Raw genomic sequence first — 17,541 nt, forward strand, 5'->3', positions numbered from 1 at the left:
CATGATGTTATACTCACTGCCAGTGACATCAAGATTTGTCACGATGCTGTTAGCATCTCCTGCAGCATTGACGCCATGACACCTATAGTTTCCTTCGTCACTAAATTGAGCAGAGTTGATTACCAATGTTGGACTGCTTAAGGTACCACCACTGTATCTATTGTTTCCGGTTATGTCCACGTTGGAGAATGATCCGCCATTAGTTTGTTGTTTCATCCAGTAAACATTGGTGGCTGAAGGTGACCCTGACACAGTACAAGTGATACTGATCTGGTTCCCAAGTAAAACGGAATATGTGGATGATGGGATGGTAACAGTCAATAAACCTATTTAAATAGAAAAAAGAAACGTCTTTTAGAAAATTGCTAAAGAATATCGCAGCATCATTAAACACTTATTTAATCATCTATAAATCTTATTTCTAGGTAGTATTTTACATATATCATGTATATTACTTAATATATATAATATAATTTAATAAATGCACGATACAAAAATCTTGTATCATATCACAATACAAACCAATATAAAATATATATTGATTTCTGACTGAAAATTTAAAAAAAAACCATTTATATTTATACTGGAAGAATTCTGCAACATTTAAGAATACTATCAATAGTTTTGTTATATTTTACTTATGATAACTTCTGGTTATACATGTATAAAATAGTGGTTTTAACTTGTTTAATGAAATAGTATAATATCTTAGAGTGGTAAGAGTTATAATGTCATTGACAATATTGTAAATTTTTATTAATTAGCGATTGTTACATAAGAATATATGTAATGATTAAACTGTGTAAATTCACCATAAATGTATTTTCAGACTTATTACGGGTTATTGCTCTTGGAGTTTATATATCAGCAAGTTAGGGCCTTATAAATCAGCAGCAACAGTCACACAGGATATAACTGTCCACAAACCAGTGAAACTTCAAACCATTGAAGTTTATACATCAATATTAAGCATTACCTTCAAAGTGAGCTCAGCGGTTAATTCAGAAGTGCATTTTCTAAACAAAAATGTTCTTCAAGAAAAGATATCAGACCTGTATTTTAATTTTGAAAACATTTAATTAAAAGCATAACAAAAATCAATTTATTAAAAAAAATTGGACCATGTTACAATACTTGACAATGCTGATATTGCATACTGGTTAATTTCATAAGAATATCTTTGTTAAGGCATTATTGTTTAGTTTCAACTAACTTTCCAAATATCCTAACACACGTTGCCATATGAGCTCACTTTGTTCCCAATGTTTTGGCACACTTGATATTAGTCCTGCAGCATATTGGTTATGTCGATGACTTAACTGATTGGCATCAGCCTGTGGCCGAAAAAATTAATTCACCAGAGGTACTGAAAGAAAATACTTTAACTGTTGCCAAGAAACCATGACGATGGTGTGTATCACATAACTACCGTATGCTTAACTGTGTGATAGCTTATTTTAAAGTTTATGGGTGAAAAAAAAGGCAAACATACACAAATTGGTAAATGCGCTAGGTTCTGTTCATATCTTTAGCAATTTATTAAAACGTTAAAATGAAATGTCTGAACTCATAATTTATGATGAAATCCAATCCCAAAAAACATCATACAAATCATACAAATCAAACAATATGTATAATATAAATATATATATATGTGTATTCCACAAAACACACTGATTCCCATTGGCATTGATGTTTTTAAACACACGTTAAAAAGTGATTTGATATCGATGGAGATGGCTTTACATGTTATATTGTTTCTTAAATCCGTGTTTTTCACAAATTTATATCTGAACATGTAGCAACAAGGGTTACTTTGTAAGCAAGTCATACCACACTGAATGACTTACTGGCATATATGTTTAAGTCATAGGCAGGACTATAGCCGTTACCAAGGAGATTAGTCGCGATGCATACGTAGCTGCCAGAATCTGTAAATTCTGCGTTGTTAATTGTCAGACCAGGATGAACTAAAGATGAGCCACTATATTTGCCATTACTGATGGCCACATTTAATTGTGTGGTGACACCATATCTAGTTTTTTGCCAGACAACAGATAAAAGTGGATAGTCTGGTGTTGATATCCAGCAATCTATATTTAAATTTCTGGTTCCGTATAGAACAAAGTCATCACTTCTACTGAGCCATACAACTGGCACATCTATTAAATAATTTGACATCAATTTATTGTTTTGCTTCGTGATTTTCTTAACATGAAATTTTGAGTCTTTTTTTATTTTAATCTCAATTTGCCAAATTATAAACGGTAGCTTTTTTTTCAAAAGAGAAAAAGAAACTTAAAATAAAGGTTTATTGTTAAATATTATACATTAAGTTATTATTTTTTTATTTTTTTAAAGGCAATTAACATATATATATTTGTGTTATTCCTCAAACTGTTAAAAGCCAGACTTAGTTCTTATGTATCATTTTAGAAAGATGTTTATATTTTTTTGATTTAAATGACCGTGTTAGTGTTAACAAAGCAACGCCACTTTCACCTCGTCACCTACCGCCAGCGATACCCAAAGCAAGGGTGGAACTTTGTCCGGTACCAACTGCGTTTCGGGCAAAACATTGATACGTTCCAGCATCTTGGAATACGGCATTGTTTATTGTCAAAGATGGGTTATTTACAGTGGAACCACTGTATTTCCCGGCACTGGTGGAAATGACTATTTGTGTAGTAATCTGATTGCTGTTTGTAAACTGCCAAACGATTTCAGTCACAACAGGATTTTGTGACCTGATTGAACAGACTAGGGTAACAGATGCATCAAAAACAACAACTTCTGTAGTCTTGCTCAGTTGTACAACTGGTATATCTATTTTTAAGAACAATATACTCTTCATGTATATGTGTTTTGAACAAGTATTCAAAATCAGTAAATTATACTTTAATCTAAAATTATGGGAAAATAAGAAGAAAACTTCAGAGAGATCTGCATGCAACTCTTCAATAAAAATTGCTATAAATGAAAATCAAAATCAAAATTGGACACAAAAAATGAATTATTATGGTCTTTAAATAAGCATGTTATGAACATAGCAATAAGCTGGAATGAGATTGTTATGTTTCAAATAGCAAAGATTTCCCCTGAAACATTATTTTTTAAACATGCGTCCAGTTTTTATAACTGTTAACCCTTTAAACTCTACATAATTGTCAATGTTTGCTGGTAAATCTCAAAGAAAAATGCAAAAAGCGGATACTTCAGGAGCCTAAAGCTCAATAACTTAAATTTATCTTAAATTTATGATATTTCTTATGTCACTCATTTTCCTAGTTATTTATACCTCAATCAACAAGAATTACACCAAATTTGATGAAAATATCCCAACAAGATAATTCTTAATAAATCTATGGATAAAATGTAACTGAAGTCAAAGCAATTATTTATAAAAAAAAAAAAAATAAAAAAAAAAAAACAACATTAAATGGTAAAATCAAACAAATATTTACGAAAAATTATTTTCTAAAAAATCTGAAACACAATGCTTTAAAGCCTAATGTTACTTCGTAAAGAATTTTTCTCAGCTAAGACCTTTAGAAACGACTACCTTTTATCTATTTTTTCATCTCATACTTCCCGTTTGAAAAAAGAATACTGACATACAAGTATTTTAACTTTGTTACATAAAACATATTTTCTGCATGTATATTATACAACGTCTTCTAATTAGTATGCTTGAAGGTAAAAAAAATATGGAATGACAAATAAGTATAAACCAACTTACCTCCGATGACATTCAACTGTGTATTACTACTCTGACCACTGTTGACTTGATTCTCGGCTTCACATTTATAAAATCCAGCATCTTGGTTGTTAGCATTGAGAATGGTGAGACCTGGGTTTCCTAAGACACCACCACTGTACTGGGAAGGATCTCCAGTATTGATTGTAGTCTGCTGGTTGTTACTGCCGGTATAATACCATGTGACTCTGAAATGAGCTGGGTTAGCATTAAGAATGGTACAAGGGATTGTTATATCACTTCCATATATAACACTGTAAGCACTCTGTGGTATTGAGACTTGTGGTGCACCTAAAACAGAGGAATATATTTTCATGAATTTTTTTAATAAATCTTTTTACATGATAATAAAGGTCATAAATTAATCATTTAATTCAGCTGCAAAAAAAAATCATTTTGATCAAAAACATACATTGTACAACTGTGATAACAAAATTGCATAAGATGAAAAGTAGAAAATAGATACTGTGGATTCATTTTTTTCATGGTAAGAATAATTTTGTTTTTTGGTGGATATTTCATTTTGTTGTTTTGGCAAAGTCTGCATACATTCCTTAAAATAATTTGTAATTTGTTGAACATTAAAATTGGTTCTCCATAACCTGCCGAAATCCACAAAAATTGGTATCCAGCGAAAAATTAATGAATCCACAATAAGTCTTATGTTACAACTTGTCTTTACTGATCAAAAGGAAAATAAATATTTATTTTCTCTTTCCTAATTCTCTTATAATCTTTCTCCTCCCCCTTTTTCTTTTTTTCTAATTTTTAAATGCTAATAACTTTTTTTTATTTCTCTAAGGGTTAATGTCAATATAATAAGATTTTAATATTAAGTTAACAAATATAGGAAAATATTAAAATAAAAATATCAGAAAATAATACTTACTGCCAATAACATCAACTCTAGCATTATTACTGGTGCCTGTACCCACAGCATTGGTAGCAAAACATACATAATTAGAATCGTCATTGAAGTCGACATTGTTGATGGTCAAATGTGGTGCGGTCAATGAATTGACAATAGAATATTTATTATTGCTATTTTGTCCATCTATTTCTGTAGATGTCTGACCATTTAATGAAACTTTTCTCCACCCAACAGCTGTAGCTGCAGGTGATGCAGACACACTACACTGGATTGTTACTGAATTAGCACCATAATTGGCAAACTGTGTTGATGGACTTGCTGTAATACTTGCTAATTCTGAAAACAAAAACAATATTGGGTAATATATTGAGTCCATTGGTAACACAATATCTGTGTTTAAGAAAATTATTCATAGCACTCTTAATCCAGGTTAACGACAATTTTTTCAAATACATTTGAATATGAATTTTAATGCCACAAAATGAACAAAACACGATTTATGAAAATATCCACGCAACAGAAAAAGTTATCTGAATTTTTTTTGTAATTGGTATAGGCTGTCTAAATGTTGCAGCAAAGAACAAGATCTCTAGTTATTTTTTGAACATCTTTCAGCAAAATTAGAGGCTTCCAAAGGGGATTCTGATGTCCTTACATGGATTTACTTTACATACAGTTACCAGTTGCATCTAAGGTCAATAAAAGATGACTGAAAAGCTTCTAAAGTGTTTTTGAGTAATAAAAAAAACCAAGATAATTGTAATAATACATACGTCCAGTAACAATAAGTCTTGCAGCTGAACTTGTTCGTAGCCCTGCAGTATTTTGTGCATTACACACATAATTAGCATCATCAGATTGCTGAATATTCTTTATTGTCAATTGTGGGTTCTGTGCGTTTTCCTGAACTGTATATTTATTATTGTTGGTGTTACGGTTGATGTTCTCCGATTGTCCACCACTGGATGGGGTCTTGGTCCAATACCAGTTAGTGGCTGTTGGGTTACCAGTAATCTGGCATGCTATCACATACGATTGGGCACCGAGAACAGCACTGCCAGATGATGGGCTGACAGTAAGCGACAAAAATTCTGTAAAAAAAGAATCAAACACACCCCTTAATATTTCTTCAACTACATATAAATCATCTCAAATAAAAATTCAATTTAATAAGAAAATTCATTTTTTGATTTTTAATATTGTTAGAAATATTAATGGCTTTATTTGATTAAAAACAAGATTTGAAAATCTCAATTTTACCAATTATCTCAAAATGATCAAGTCAAATAAAATTTTAATTGTGGTTCTGGTAATCCAACTTGTCCTTATTATTAAATTGTTAACTCGAGATTTTGTTGACCATTTCTTTTATAAGCATGGTTTTAATCATAATACCATCACTAAACACTAAAAAATCTAGTTTGATGAAATAAAGTTTTCAAGCCAGTAATGAACCATCTGTATTCCATATGGCCTTATAATTTTTGCTTTAGTTATAAGAATTCAACTGTTAAAATCACTTCATGCATAACTCATTTGAATAATGACGTTATCCTTTTCGAATAAATACATGTAAACAATAAGTATCCTGTTGTAATATATATAGTATACAACATATCATTGCAGATATACACAAAGTATTCATTCTGCAGTACTTAAACTGAAGCATAGGATCATTGTAGTGTGATATTAGTAGGGCCATTGCAGTGATGTATGTCCACTAAAAGTTCTTCAAGGCTAATTGAAGAGATTTCCTATTTCAATAATAAATTAAAAAATTTAATGTTTTTGGTTTTTTTTTATAAATGGTTTTGTAAAAGAAGAATAAATTGAAAAAAAAAAAATGTTAAATCTAATAACTCCTATTCTTCTAAATGTTAACTTGAAGATAAAAATTTCCAAAAATTGTTATTCGCTTTTGTTTGTGACTACTCTAACTAGTTCTACTAATGAATGACAGTGGACAACTTATCTGTTTGTTTATTTCTTCGATGTCAACATTTCTCAACAATTCTAGTACACAACCTCTAAAAACTGAGACATTTATAAGCATTCACAGTGATTACAATATATATAGTATTAACTCAGCTGACAATTAATAAACATATATGTTCAGGAATAAATATATATGTACAGAGGCACACGAAAGCATATATATACTCAGGAAAATATATAATTATATACAAATGAAATTTTATTACTACATATACCATACAAACACAGAAATGTTAATCTATACAAATAATCAATGCAAGAAAAATCCTGATTTTCCGTCTATATTTCAACGTAATATACAATGTTCAACATGCTGCATGCAAAGTGTTGTTTTTTAATTTTTTTTTGTCTTATTGGGTTGCTGTTTCATTGCCATATATACCAACAAGTCTCCTATTATCCTTAATGATTCACTCAAAATAACAAAGATTTTTCTCAAAACTGTAAAAATACCAAGTCTATCAAAAAATTGACATTGGCAGAGAAAGCTTTTGGCAATGTAAAAAATTTCTACTGATTTTATCATAAGGGGCCCAAAGGCTAAATGTCATTACTTTAATTAAAAAAAAACAAGTAAGCAACATAGCTTGGAGGCTGATTGAAAATATCTTGTCCTAACATAAAATTCTTATTGGCATTCATTTCTCTCTCTAGTAAGAATTTTGCAACTTATTCTTGATTTGGAACAGAGGTGTGAAAAGCTTTACAACAAAGGTGTACACAAGTGTTCAAACTTAACACACAGTGTGAAACTCCTCTAGTTTGATCTGTTCCTAAAATTTTCTTTGTAAAAATTCTTTAACCATTGAATACCAGTAAAGCAATAATTAAAAACCTTTACAAAACATGCTTGCTACAACACTAGGAATGTAAAACCTTCATCATGCATATACACACACGATCTGATGACAAAATGGAGTCCCTGAAACATAAATTACAAAAGAACAAAAATATTTGACACAAAAAATATAGCATTTTAAGCTGATATATTTTTACCATGATTTCAGGTGTTGACCTTTTTCAAATACACACTATAGGAAAATACAACCAAGGTTACTAAGAATCATTTTTAGTTTTGGTGGTAGCAGAAATCTTTGATTTTGTTTTGCTGCGTCAAATTTTTGCCTACAAGGATCTTAAAAAATTAAAATAACTCTTTTAGATGTGCTATTGCATTTAAATTAAGTAATCCGAAATATGTCTGCAACTACAGTACGAATTAAAAACTATTAAACATTGTGAATGACAGACTTGATGAAAGAAATTTTGTTTAATGAAGACAATTTTTGTTTTATATTTCTGTATTTACATTTATCATTTGGAAATTTGAAAAGATTAGAATTTTATATAGCCTTTTTTCCTTGGACCATCATTTGAATAACAACTATAATGAAACAGTGCTAATCATTATTTTTTTTTCTAGAATTTTCAAATAACAGTCAATATAATTTAGCTTAGTGGCATTAAGAGTCATTGAGTTTCTAATGTATTATGCTGAAACTATTTATTTTAAAATTAGACAATTATTAGCAAAGCAGTGATTCCCTATTTTATTACGGTGACAGGCTGATATAATAAAGTGTGTAGCAGGGTGTGCATCATCAGCAAAGCTTTTATTAATCACTTTTATAATTGACCAAAACAAAATTGTAAAATTGTAAAAGTTTCACCAGTTTTTAGTTAAATTTTTCTAAAATATTGTTTTCTATTTGTTGTTACTTTGGATCAAAAACAAATTTTTCTTTTTCAATTTTAGCAACAACTATTTAACAAGGCACTAATTACAAATTTTCACATATTATTTATCCTAGGAGATATTCCGTCCAGTCCAGTTATTTGATAAAATTAAATTGTTATTAAATGTTACATATAGGAATAAGCCTAGCAAATCCAAGAATTTAAAAGTTATTCAACTGTTGACGTAACAACAGTGATAATTAAATCATGGCCTCAGGGAAGATTAGTTTATTGTAACTAACTGAGTTTACCCTCTTTAAATAAAGAATTTATTATTATTATTATTATTATGCCCTACACTCATTCTCCAATTAATGTGAAGTTCTGTCACTAGTAGAGTATTAATGTAATTTTTATTTTATTTTATGTCTTTGTTTACCAGGAGTTTTATTTCTTGTACACAAATGTATGCTTTAATACAGCAATATAAAGCATTTACAACACTGAAAACCATCTACATAAAATAATTGAAACTTTTCCCCTTTGAGAAGTTATTTTGTTTAAAAAGATACCTTCTACATTAAACAGTATATCTGACACACTGTGCTTTTTCTCATGACAAACATGTCCAACTCAATATACTCTGAAAGGAAATTATCTCCCCTTGACATAACACAAGGACATTTTCTAAATCAACTTCAGTCTTTGTAAAATACTGTATCTTATGATATTCACAAATGAACTGATAGTGAATTAATACATAACACATTCAAGGGTGGACCCAGTGAGGCGATACCTCCATTTTCCCTTTATGACCGTAAGTGTGTTTTTGGTACATCTTGCTGATATTAAACTACGGTACTGAGTCCTCAAACTTGTCATGCAGGTACTGTTTTTTACAGAATATGTGACATTGTTGTTTCTAAATAACTGTATGAAAAGAAATTCCTCCCAAAATACTAATTTTTAGGGAGAATTATCTAATTGAAAGAGACAAAATAATCATGCGTTTTAAAGGAATGTCCTGTAATGTGAAATACATGTTTGAAAGTGCAGAATGTCAGATATAAGCTGTTTTTACAATTTTCACTACATTTGATGTTTGCATACATATGTGCAACTACCTTCTACAGTGGTAATGTATATAACAGTATCAGTACAAACACATGTGTATTAGTGTCACAAATTCAGTTAATATAACCCGTAATTATATATATAATGTCCACTTTGGACATGGAGATAATATGGAAGAAAGTACGACAATATATCATAAAATTAGTAAAATCAAAATATTATTGGTTTAAAACAAATATAGAAATTTTGTTGTAGTAAGTCACATGTGTTTTGATTCAACTGGAAGAGAGAAAAATAATATTTTTTTAATGTAAAAAGTTCAATACATTGTTCTGTGCAAGCTGCAGTAAGCTGAATTGTTCAGCTATCATGAAAGCTTGTTCTTAAATATAAAACAATGTATCTAAGCTCGTTTCAGCAGTTACTAATTATATATAATTACTAAAAGGAATTTTGATTAAAAAAAAATACAGTCAAAATTGTTTCTTCAGAATCATTGACGGAATCATCATTTGGATAATTAGGAAACTTTTTGATCCAAATCTGACTGTATAATGTATTAAATCATAACTTATTCTTGTCATAACAATGTTTTTTATATCTTATGTTAACTTCCCCGCCAAAAGAACATAACACATACAACCTACTTCTATCAAATTTAATCAGGTCAGTAACGTATTTGGTGACACCAATAACCAGTTATTGAATGTGTTAAAAGCCAACAGCTGTTTTATTTGAACCTTAAGACCATGCTCTTGTCTAAAGCCTAAAGACTGTAAGTAAAAGTTAATGGTTTTAACCCAAAAAAAAGTGTTGTCAAAAACACATTCTATAACTGTTTTGTTATACCTTTTAACTAAAGAAAAACAGCATTTGTGCATGTGAGCATATTTTCCAACCAAACATAAAGGAGGAATGCAAAATAAACAAACAAAATTTGTTTTTATGTGCAATTTTCATTTCTTCACAAAAATATAAAGAAAATATTCCAAATAATCCTCATTTTAAATGTTTAGCTTTGGTAGGGAATAAGGTGGTATATATAAAGGTATAACAATAAATAATCATTGACCATAATGGTAGGTTACTAAAGTCAGATATTTCTATCGGCCGGATGGACACTACTGCAGGCATGGTAGATAGGTAGTACCTACCGATATAGGTCAACACAGACGTCGAGCTAGACTGGCTTCCCACAGCATTAGTAGCAATACAGATATAGGAACCAGCATCAGTTGTCTCGAAATTGGTAACAGTCAGTGATGGGTTCCCTGGAGTACCGCCAGAATATTTTGTTGGGTTTCCGGCCACGTTAACAGATTGACCATCTTTTGTCCATGCTACGTTGGTGACCGATGGATTTCCACTTACAGTACATGTAATTATTTGGCTGTTTCCTCTGATGACCTCAGCATTGGCTGGAGAAATGGAAACAGTCAACAATTCTAAAAAGAAAATGGGTCAAAGTTTTAAATATTTGTGACTAATCAATGTAAATTGTTTACAATGTAGTTTCAGTTACATTTGCTGGAAATTAAATAAAGTCCCAACTCTGGAAAATGTGAAAAAGATTCTTCACACAATTCCGTAATAGCAGATTCAAAACTTCATTATATGTGCATTAATCTTCTGGTAAGGTTAAAGGGGTCTAGCTTGAAAGCTATAGAAGTTGAAAACAAATAATGTACCATCTTTCCCCACCCCTATCAGCACACTATAATACAGTATTTGCTAATCTTAAGTCTATTGAAGTAGAAGATAAAAGTGTAGAGAACTCACCACCAGTGACAGTTAGCCTTGCACGTGTACTGGTTTGTGTTCCTGCCACATTTGTGGCTGCACAGAAATAGTCTTGTTCGTCAGCCTCCACAATACTGTTAATAGTTAAATGTGGAGCAGTGGCAGAATTAACAATGGTGTATTTGGTTCCAGAAGATATTGTTGTTTCTGAACCACCAGCAGTTGGTCTCCTTGTCCAAGTCCATGATGTGGCCTGAGGAGTGCCAGTTATGGAACACTGTATTGTGTAAGACGAATCTCCGTAAACAGCAGTTCCATCCGAGGGACTCACAGTTACTGATAATTGCTCTGCAAAAAGAAAAAGAAAATTATCTTACTAACTGCAATTGATCAAATTATCTCAAACTTTAAAATATAGTGTAAAAAAGAATTCAAAAGCGATTTGTGATCTCTGATTAATCTCCCCTTTTATTTGAGTTACCTACCCTTATGTAGCAAAATTTACAAACAGTGAATCAAACAAAAAATACATAGGTAAATATGATAAAACACATTATTTTCTATATCAATATGAGAAGTCTTTCACATGAATTACATACTACTCTAGAAATTTGAACATTTCATTAAAGATATAGACAGATTGTTACCTGCTTTTTCAAAATCCAAGACGTAGGTAGACACCCTAGCTAACTTAATCTAATTTTTTAAAATCATATAATCATTATATATCTATAAAAATAAGAAGACGTGGTATGATTGCCAATAAGACAGCAACCAACCAGAGACTAAATGACCTAGCTGTAAGGATCTATAGGGCACAGTGAGGTCATCAACAATGAGAAAAAACCCAAACATAAAATGAGCTTTAAAGGTCCCGATATATGTTTCTTTTGAATGCAAAAAAAAACCCGATTGTTCAATATACTTACGAATATATCTAAGAACACTAGTTGTGCTAGAACGTGTTCCAACAGCATTTGTAGCAGAACATACATAAGAACCACCATCAGATGACTGGAAGTTTAGTACTGTTAATGAAGGATTCTGGGTATTACCACCAGAATATTTAGCAGTATTGCCTAAGCTTAATGTTTGTTGTTGGTTAGATCCACTTGGTGTGAAGCGCCATGATATGGATGTGGCTGCTGGATTTCCACTAACAATACATGTAATTAACTGAGATTGTCCCTGGAGTACATCAGCATTGGCTGGTGAAATAGATACACTAAGAAGATCTGAAAAGATAAAAAAAAAAATACTCAACCATTAAAAAGTGCCCTCTTTGAGTCAGGAGAGTTAATATATATATGGCAATGATTAAAATGAGATTGGTTAATTAATATATATATTTGTAACTAAAGAGTTACAAAATTTTAGATGACATGTCACATTCATAAGTATAGTATAATAATGGTAACATACCATAAGTTATTCATTATTTGTAAATACAACAGTTCTTATTTACTGTTTTTAATACTACAATAAGCCTTACCACCAGTGACAGTCAGTCTAGCACGTGAACTCGTTTGTGATCCTGCCACATTTGTAGCACCGCAGAAATAATCCTGTTCATCGTCCTCCACGATGTTATTAATAGTTAAATGTGGAGCAGTGGCAGAATTAACAATGGAGTATTTGTTTCCTGAAGATATAGTTGTCAATGATCCTCCAGCCTGTGGTCTCATTTGCCAAGTCCAAGACGTAGCCTGAGGTGTCCCTGTTATGGAACACTGTATGGTGTATGATGCTGTTCCATATACTGCTGTACCATCTGAAGGACTCACTGCTATAGTCAGTTGCTCTGTAAGAGAGAAAAAAATAAAGACATAAGGAATCTGTTGTTCAGAAGTTGTTGTTTGTCAATGTGGTTCATAAGTGGTTCTTGTTTCTTATTTTTTATATAGAATAGACAGTTGGAATCCCGTCTGAATAGTTTTACACTAGTCATTTTTGGTGCCCTTTATAAAAAATTAAAATGAATGTGGGAGAGTAGCAAGGGAAGTAAATTATTGAAGGTGGGTTATTGGTCTTTTTACAGTATGTTTCTATTATCATTATGCAAAATTATCTAAAACATGGATATTTTGAAAGTCCTTTCCTACCCTGCCACATACATTTTAATGGAATAGCCCTAATTATGGTGCACATGATTTCCTCAATATAATCAATCAAATCAAATATTTTTAATAGTGTGTAATTTTGCTTAAACTAATCTTCCCAGAATTTCTCAAAGATCCCACTTTCCCTATATAATCTAAATCTAAATTGTATGAATATAATATTTGAACAAAATATATTTATATACTTACGAATGAATCTAAGAATAGAAGTTGTACTAGATTGTGATCCAACAGCATTTGTAGCAGAACATACATAGGTACCACCATCAGATGACTGGAAGTTCAGTACTGTTAATGAAGGATTTTGGGTAGTACCTCCAGAATATTTGGCAGTATTGCCTAAGCTTAATGTTTGTTGTTGATTAGATGAACTTGGTGTGAAAAACCATGTAATGACTGTGGCTGCTGGATTTCCACTCACAGTGCATGTAATTAATTGAGATTGTCCCTGGAGAACATCAGCATTAGCTGGTGAAATAGATACACTAAGAAGGTCTGGAAAGATAACAAAAATACAAATTATTTTTAACAGCTTTTTCTTCAGATTTTTTACTTTAATTAGGCTCCAGCAATTGTAATTATCATCTGAAATCAATTAAATTTTTGAAGCAATGAAATAACACAATACTTTTGATTGGATGCTATTTGCAGTTAATTTCACAATTGATGATCTGAGTCACTAATTACAGAACTCTACATACAATAATATATATTGGTCAATATTCAAAAGCTTTTTATAAAAATGGAACCAAAAGTTAAATAGTGAGAATAATGAGATCGGCCATTGTGGTCATACAAATTAGGAGCATGATTAGCATACTCAAGACTCAGAAATCAGCTAATCCAAAGGAGATTTGATGTTTTGAGCATATATTTGTACTGTAAGTACCAATTAAAGTTTGATGAACAAGTGCTGAGGTTTTAACATTAGATGTCACTACAAAATAGAATCAGCTAAAACATGAAAAACTTACCTCCGTTGACGATAAGTCTTGCACGGGTACTGGTTTGTGTTCCTGCTACGTTTGTGGCTCGACAGTAATAATCTTGTTCATCGGCCTCCACAACATTGTTAATAGTTAAATGTGGAGCAGTGGCTGAATTAACAATGGAGTATTTGGTTCCAGCAGATATTGGTGTTTCTCCACCTCCAGAGATGGGCATCCTTACCCAAGACCATGATGTAGCCTGGGGTGTTCCTGTTATAGAACACTGTATGGTGTAAGACGAATCTCCATAAATAGCAGTACCATCTGAGGGACTCACGGATATTGTTAGTTGCTCTGCAAGATAAAATGATTATAATGTATTTCTGATATCAAAGTTAAAATAATCTTTGAATCTTTGAATTCTCATATCAAGTAAAGAAGATTTTTTTATTGTATTATTTAATTGGAATATCCTATGGGATGTTTATTGTAATATTTTATCAGAATATCCTATAAGGATGTTAATTGTAATATTTTATAAAAATTTCCTATTTCATGTTTCAAGTGGGAATTTCATACATGGCATGAAATCAAAACATATTTATATACTTACGGATATATCTTAGTACAGAAGTTGTACTGGATTGTGTTCCAACAGCATTTGTAGCAGAACATACATAGGTACCACCATCAGATGACTGGAAGTTAAGTACTGTTAATGAAGGATTCTGGGTATTGCCACCAGAATATTTAGCAGTATTGCCTAAGCTTAATGTTTGTTGTTGGTTAGATCCACTTGGTGTGAAACGCCATGATATGGATGTGGCTGCTGGATTTCCACTAACAATACATGTAACTAACTGAGATTGTCCCTGGAGTACATCAGCATTGGCTGGTGAAATAGATACACTAAGAAGATCTGAAAAAATAAAAATACAATGTATAATTCAATGTTTCAATTTTACTCAATAGAAATGGATTAAAAACTCATCATTTCCCAGGCTTTTAATATGGTAGGCCAGATCAATGTTTCTTATACATAAAACTCATTAGTTTGTATATGAGGTTGAAGAGCTTTTATAACCAAAAATTTGGAAAGGTTGTGTCAAATACGGCTATGGCAATCCCTGCCTGGGGATAGTGTAAATAAGGCTCATGCATGAGGGAAGTGGATGCACTTTTTTAGACCCCAAGCATCCATCATATAAAATTTTCAGAGAAAATTATCAACCAATAATTAATTTTAGTGCCTTCAATTCCTCAAACATGATAAAATCTTATAACAGTCCTAATAAAAACAGTGTCTTTATGGTAATGTCAGGGCTTACAGCATAGCTATGCAGAAATTCTGGCAGATAGTCAATGCAGGACCATTAAAAAGTGCCTGGCACAAAAGGCTCTTTCGAGTCTAGCTAAAATGTCAGTGATAAAAAATTACATAGGATGAAATAAATTTTTGTAACTAAAGGCTTACAAAATCATAAATGATGTGTCATATTGATAAGTGTTGTAATATATAGTTTACAATTAACTTCAAAGAATAATCAGTTATTCATCATATGTAAATACTCTAGTCTTGTTCACTTATTTTGCTAAAACTATAATGCCTTACCTCCTGTGACAGTGAGTCTAGCTCGTGAACTGGTTTGTGATCCTGCCACATTTGTGGCACCACAGAAATAATCTTGCTCATCGTCTTCCACAATATTGTTGATAGTTAAATGTGGAGCAGTGGCAGAATTAACAATGGAGTATTTGTTTCCTGAAGATATTGTCGTCAATGATCCACCAGCCTGTGGTCTCCTTTGCCAAGTCCAAGACGTAGCCTGAGGTGTCCCTGTTATGGAACACTGTATAGTGTAAGATGCTGTTCCATATACAGCAGTACCATCTGAAGGGCTCACAGATATTGTTAGTTGCTCTGAAAGATAAAACATCTACTTGAAATACATCATCTATGGTCACATTAAAATGTCAAACTTACAATAGGCAGTAATTGTTGCTAAAATCCATATTCATAATCAGTTTAATATAGACAAAGTGACAGCAAATGTGCATATCATTTATTTAAAATATATCTTTAAAAGTTTAGAACAGAGACTATATGGAAATCTTTTTCACTAGGCCAAGGTAACTGCTTTTACTAGATAATCATGAAAAAAATTGTATAAAATTATAAATAAATTGAGGATAAAGCATTAGAAAAAAAATCAGGAAAAATATATGTTTTATATACTTACGGATATATCTTAGTACAGAAGTTGAGCTTGTACTGGTCCCAACAGCATTTGTAGCAGAACATACATAGGAACCACCATCAGATGACTGGAAGTTCAGTACTGTTAATGAAGGATTCTGGGTAGTACCACCAGAATATTTGGCAGTATTGCCTAAGCTTAATGTTTGTTGTTGGTTAGATCCACTTGGTGTGAAACGCCATGAAATGGCTGTTGCAGATGGTGTTCCTGTTACAGTGCATGAGATCAACTGTGATTGTCCTTGGAGAACATCCGCATTAGCTGGTGAAATAGTTACACTTAAAAGCCCTGAAAAGGAAAGGAAACTTTTCATTGTGTGAATAGTTGATTAGGCAAATATTTAATGTTTTATTATATCAGTTAAATTATATTAAATGTCACCACAAAACAGTTCTTATAATTTACTACATAGTTTTTTTTTTATTACTGTATCTGGTTGCGTATAGTCTGCACTTTTTAACCCAAAATATGTACTTTACATAAATGACATAAATGCATACTATACATGGCTGAATACAGTAACTAAATAACAAAGAGCTCACCTCCATTGACAATAAGCCTTGCACGTGTACTGGTTTGTGTTCCTGCTACATTTGTGGCTCGACAGTAATAATCTTGTTCATCGTCCTCAACAACATTGTTAATAGTTAAATGTGGAGCAGTGGCTGAATTAACAATGGAGTATTTGGTTCCAGCAGATATTGGTGTTTCTCCACCTCCAGAGATGGGCATCCTTACCCAAGACCATGATGTAGCCTGGGGTGTTCCTGTTATAGAACACTGTATGGTGTAAGAGGAATCTCCATAAATAGCAGTTCCATCTGAGGGACTCACAGATATTGTAAGTTGTTCTGAAAGATAAAACATTTTCTTGAAATATATCATAAAATCAAAAATTACTCCAGCTTCAATTAAATAAGGTTTTCTGATAATTTGTTTGCATAATCATAATTGTATGAGCAGTTCACCATAAAACAGAGGATTGAAATCTTAATTTTTCATTTAATTCATAAAAAAACAATGTCAACTTCCTAACAAAGTTCTGCTATGGCACTTTATTAAATGCAAATCTTCGTATTGGAAAATAATGATTTGAAGATTCAAGAGATAAATTATGTCT

At 31.6% G+C, this 17,541-nt stretch overlaps 1 protein-coding gene across 2 annotated transcripts in view; it reads right to left on the minus strand.

Annotated features, from left to right (window-relative positions):
* The window catches only part of LOC139523335 (hemicentin-1-like), a 70,540-nt gene that overhangs the window by 39,731 nt on the left and 13,268 nt on the right, over nt 1-17,541 (minus strand). For both annotated transcript variants that reach the window (XM_071317215.1, XM_071317214.1), the window contains exons 13-27: nt 16,964-17,272; nt 16,404-16,709; nt 15,776-16,084; nt 14,777-15,082; nt 14,209-14,517; nt 13,424-13,729; nt 12,607-12,915; nt 12,044-12,349; nt 11,154-11,462; nt 10,529-10,819; nt 5,402-5,719; nt 4,647-4,964; nt 3,740-4,048; nt 2,515-2,826; nt 18-326 (exon numbers count right to left, since the gene is read on the minus strand). In XM_071317215.1, the coding sequence (XP_071173316.1) occupies nt 18-326; nt 2,515-2,826; nt 3,740-4,048; nt 4,647-4,964; nt 5,402-5,719; nt 10,529-10,819; nt 11,154-11,462; nt 12,044-12,349; nt 12,607-12,915; nt 13,424-13,729; nt 14,209-14,517; nt 14,777-15,082; nt 15,776-16,084; nt 16,404-16,709; nt 16,964-17,272 (4,626 nt within the window). The remainder of the gene's footprint in view (nt 1-17; nt 327-2,514; nt 2,827-3,739; nt 4,049-4,646; nt 4,965-5,401; nt 5,720-10,528; nt 10,820-11,153; nt 11,463-12,043; nt 12,350-12,606; nt 12,916-13,423; nt 13,730-14,208; nt 14,518-14,776; nt 15,083-15,775; nt 16,085-16,403; nt 16,710-16,963; nt 17,273-17,541) is intronic.

Source organism: Mytilus edulis, chromosome 5 (assembly GCF_963676685.1).
Source record: "Mytilus edulis chromosome 5, xbMytEdul2.2, whole genome shotgun sequence".
Classification (NCBI taxonomy): domain Eukaryota; kingdom Metazoa; phylum Mollusca; class Bivalvia; order Mytilida; family Mytilidae; genus Mytilus; species Mytilus edulis.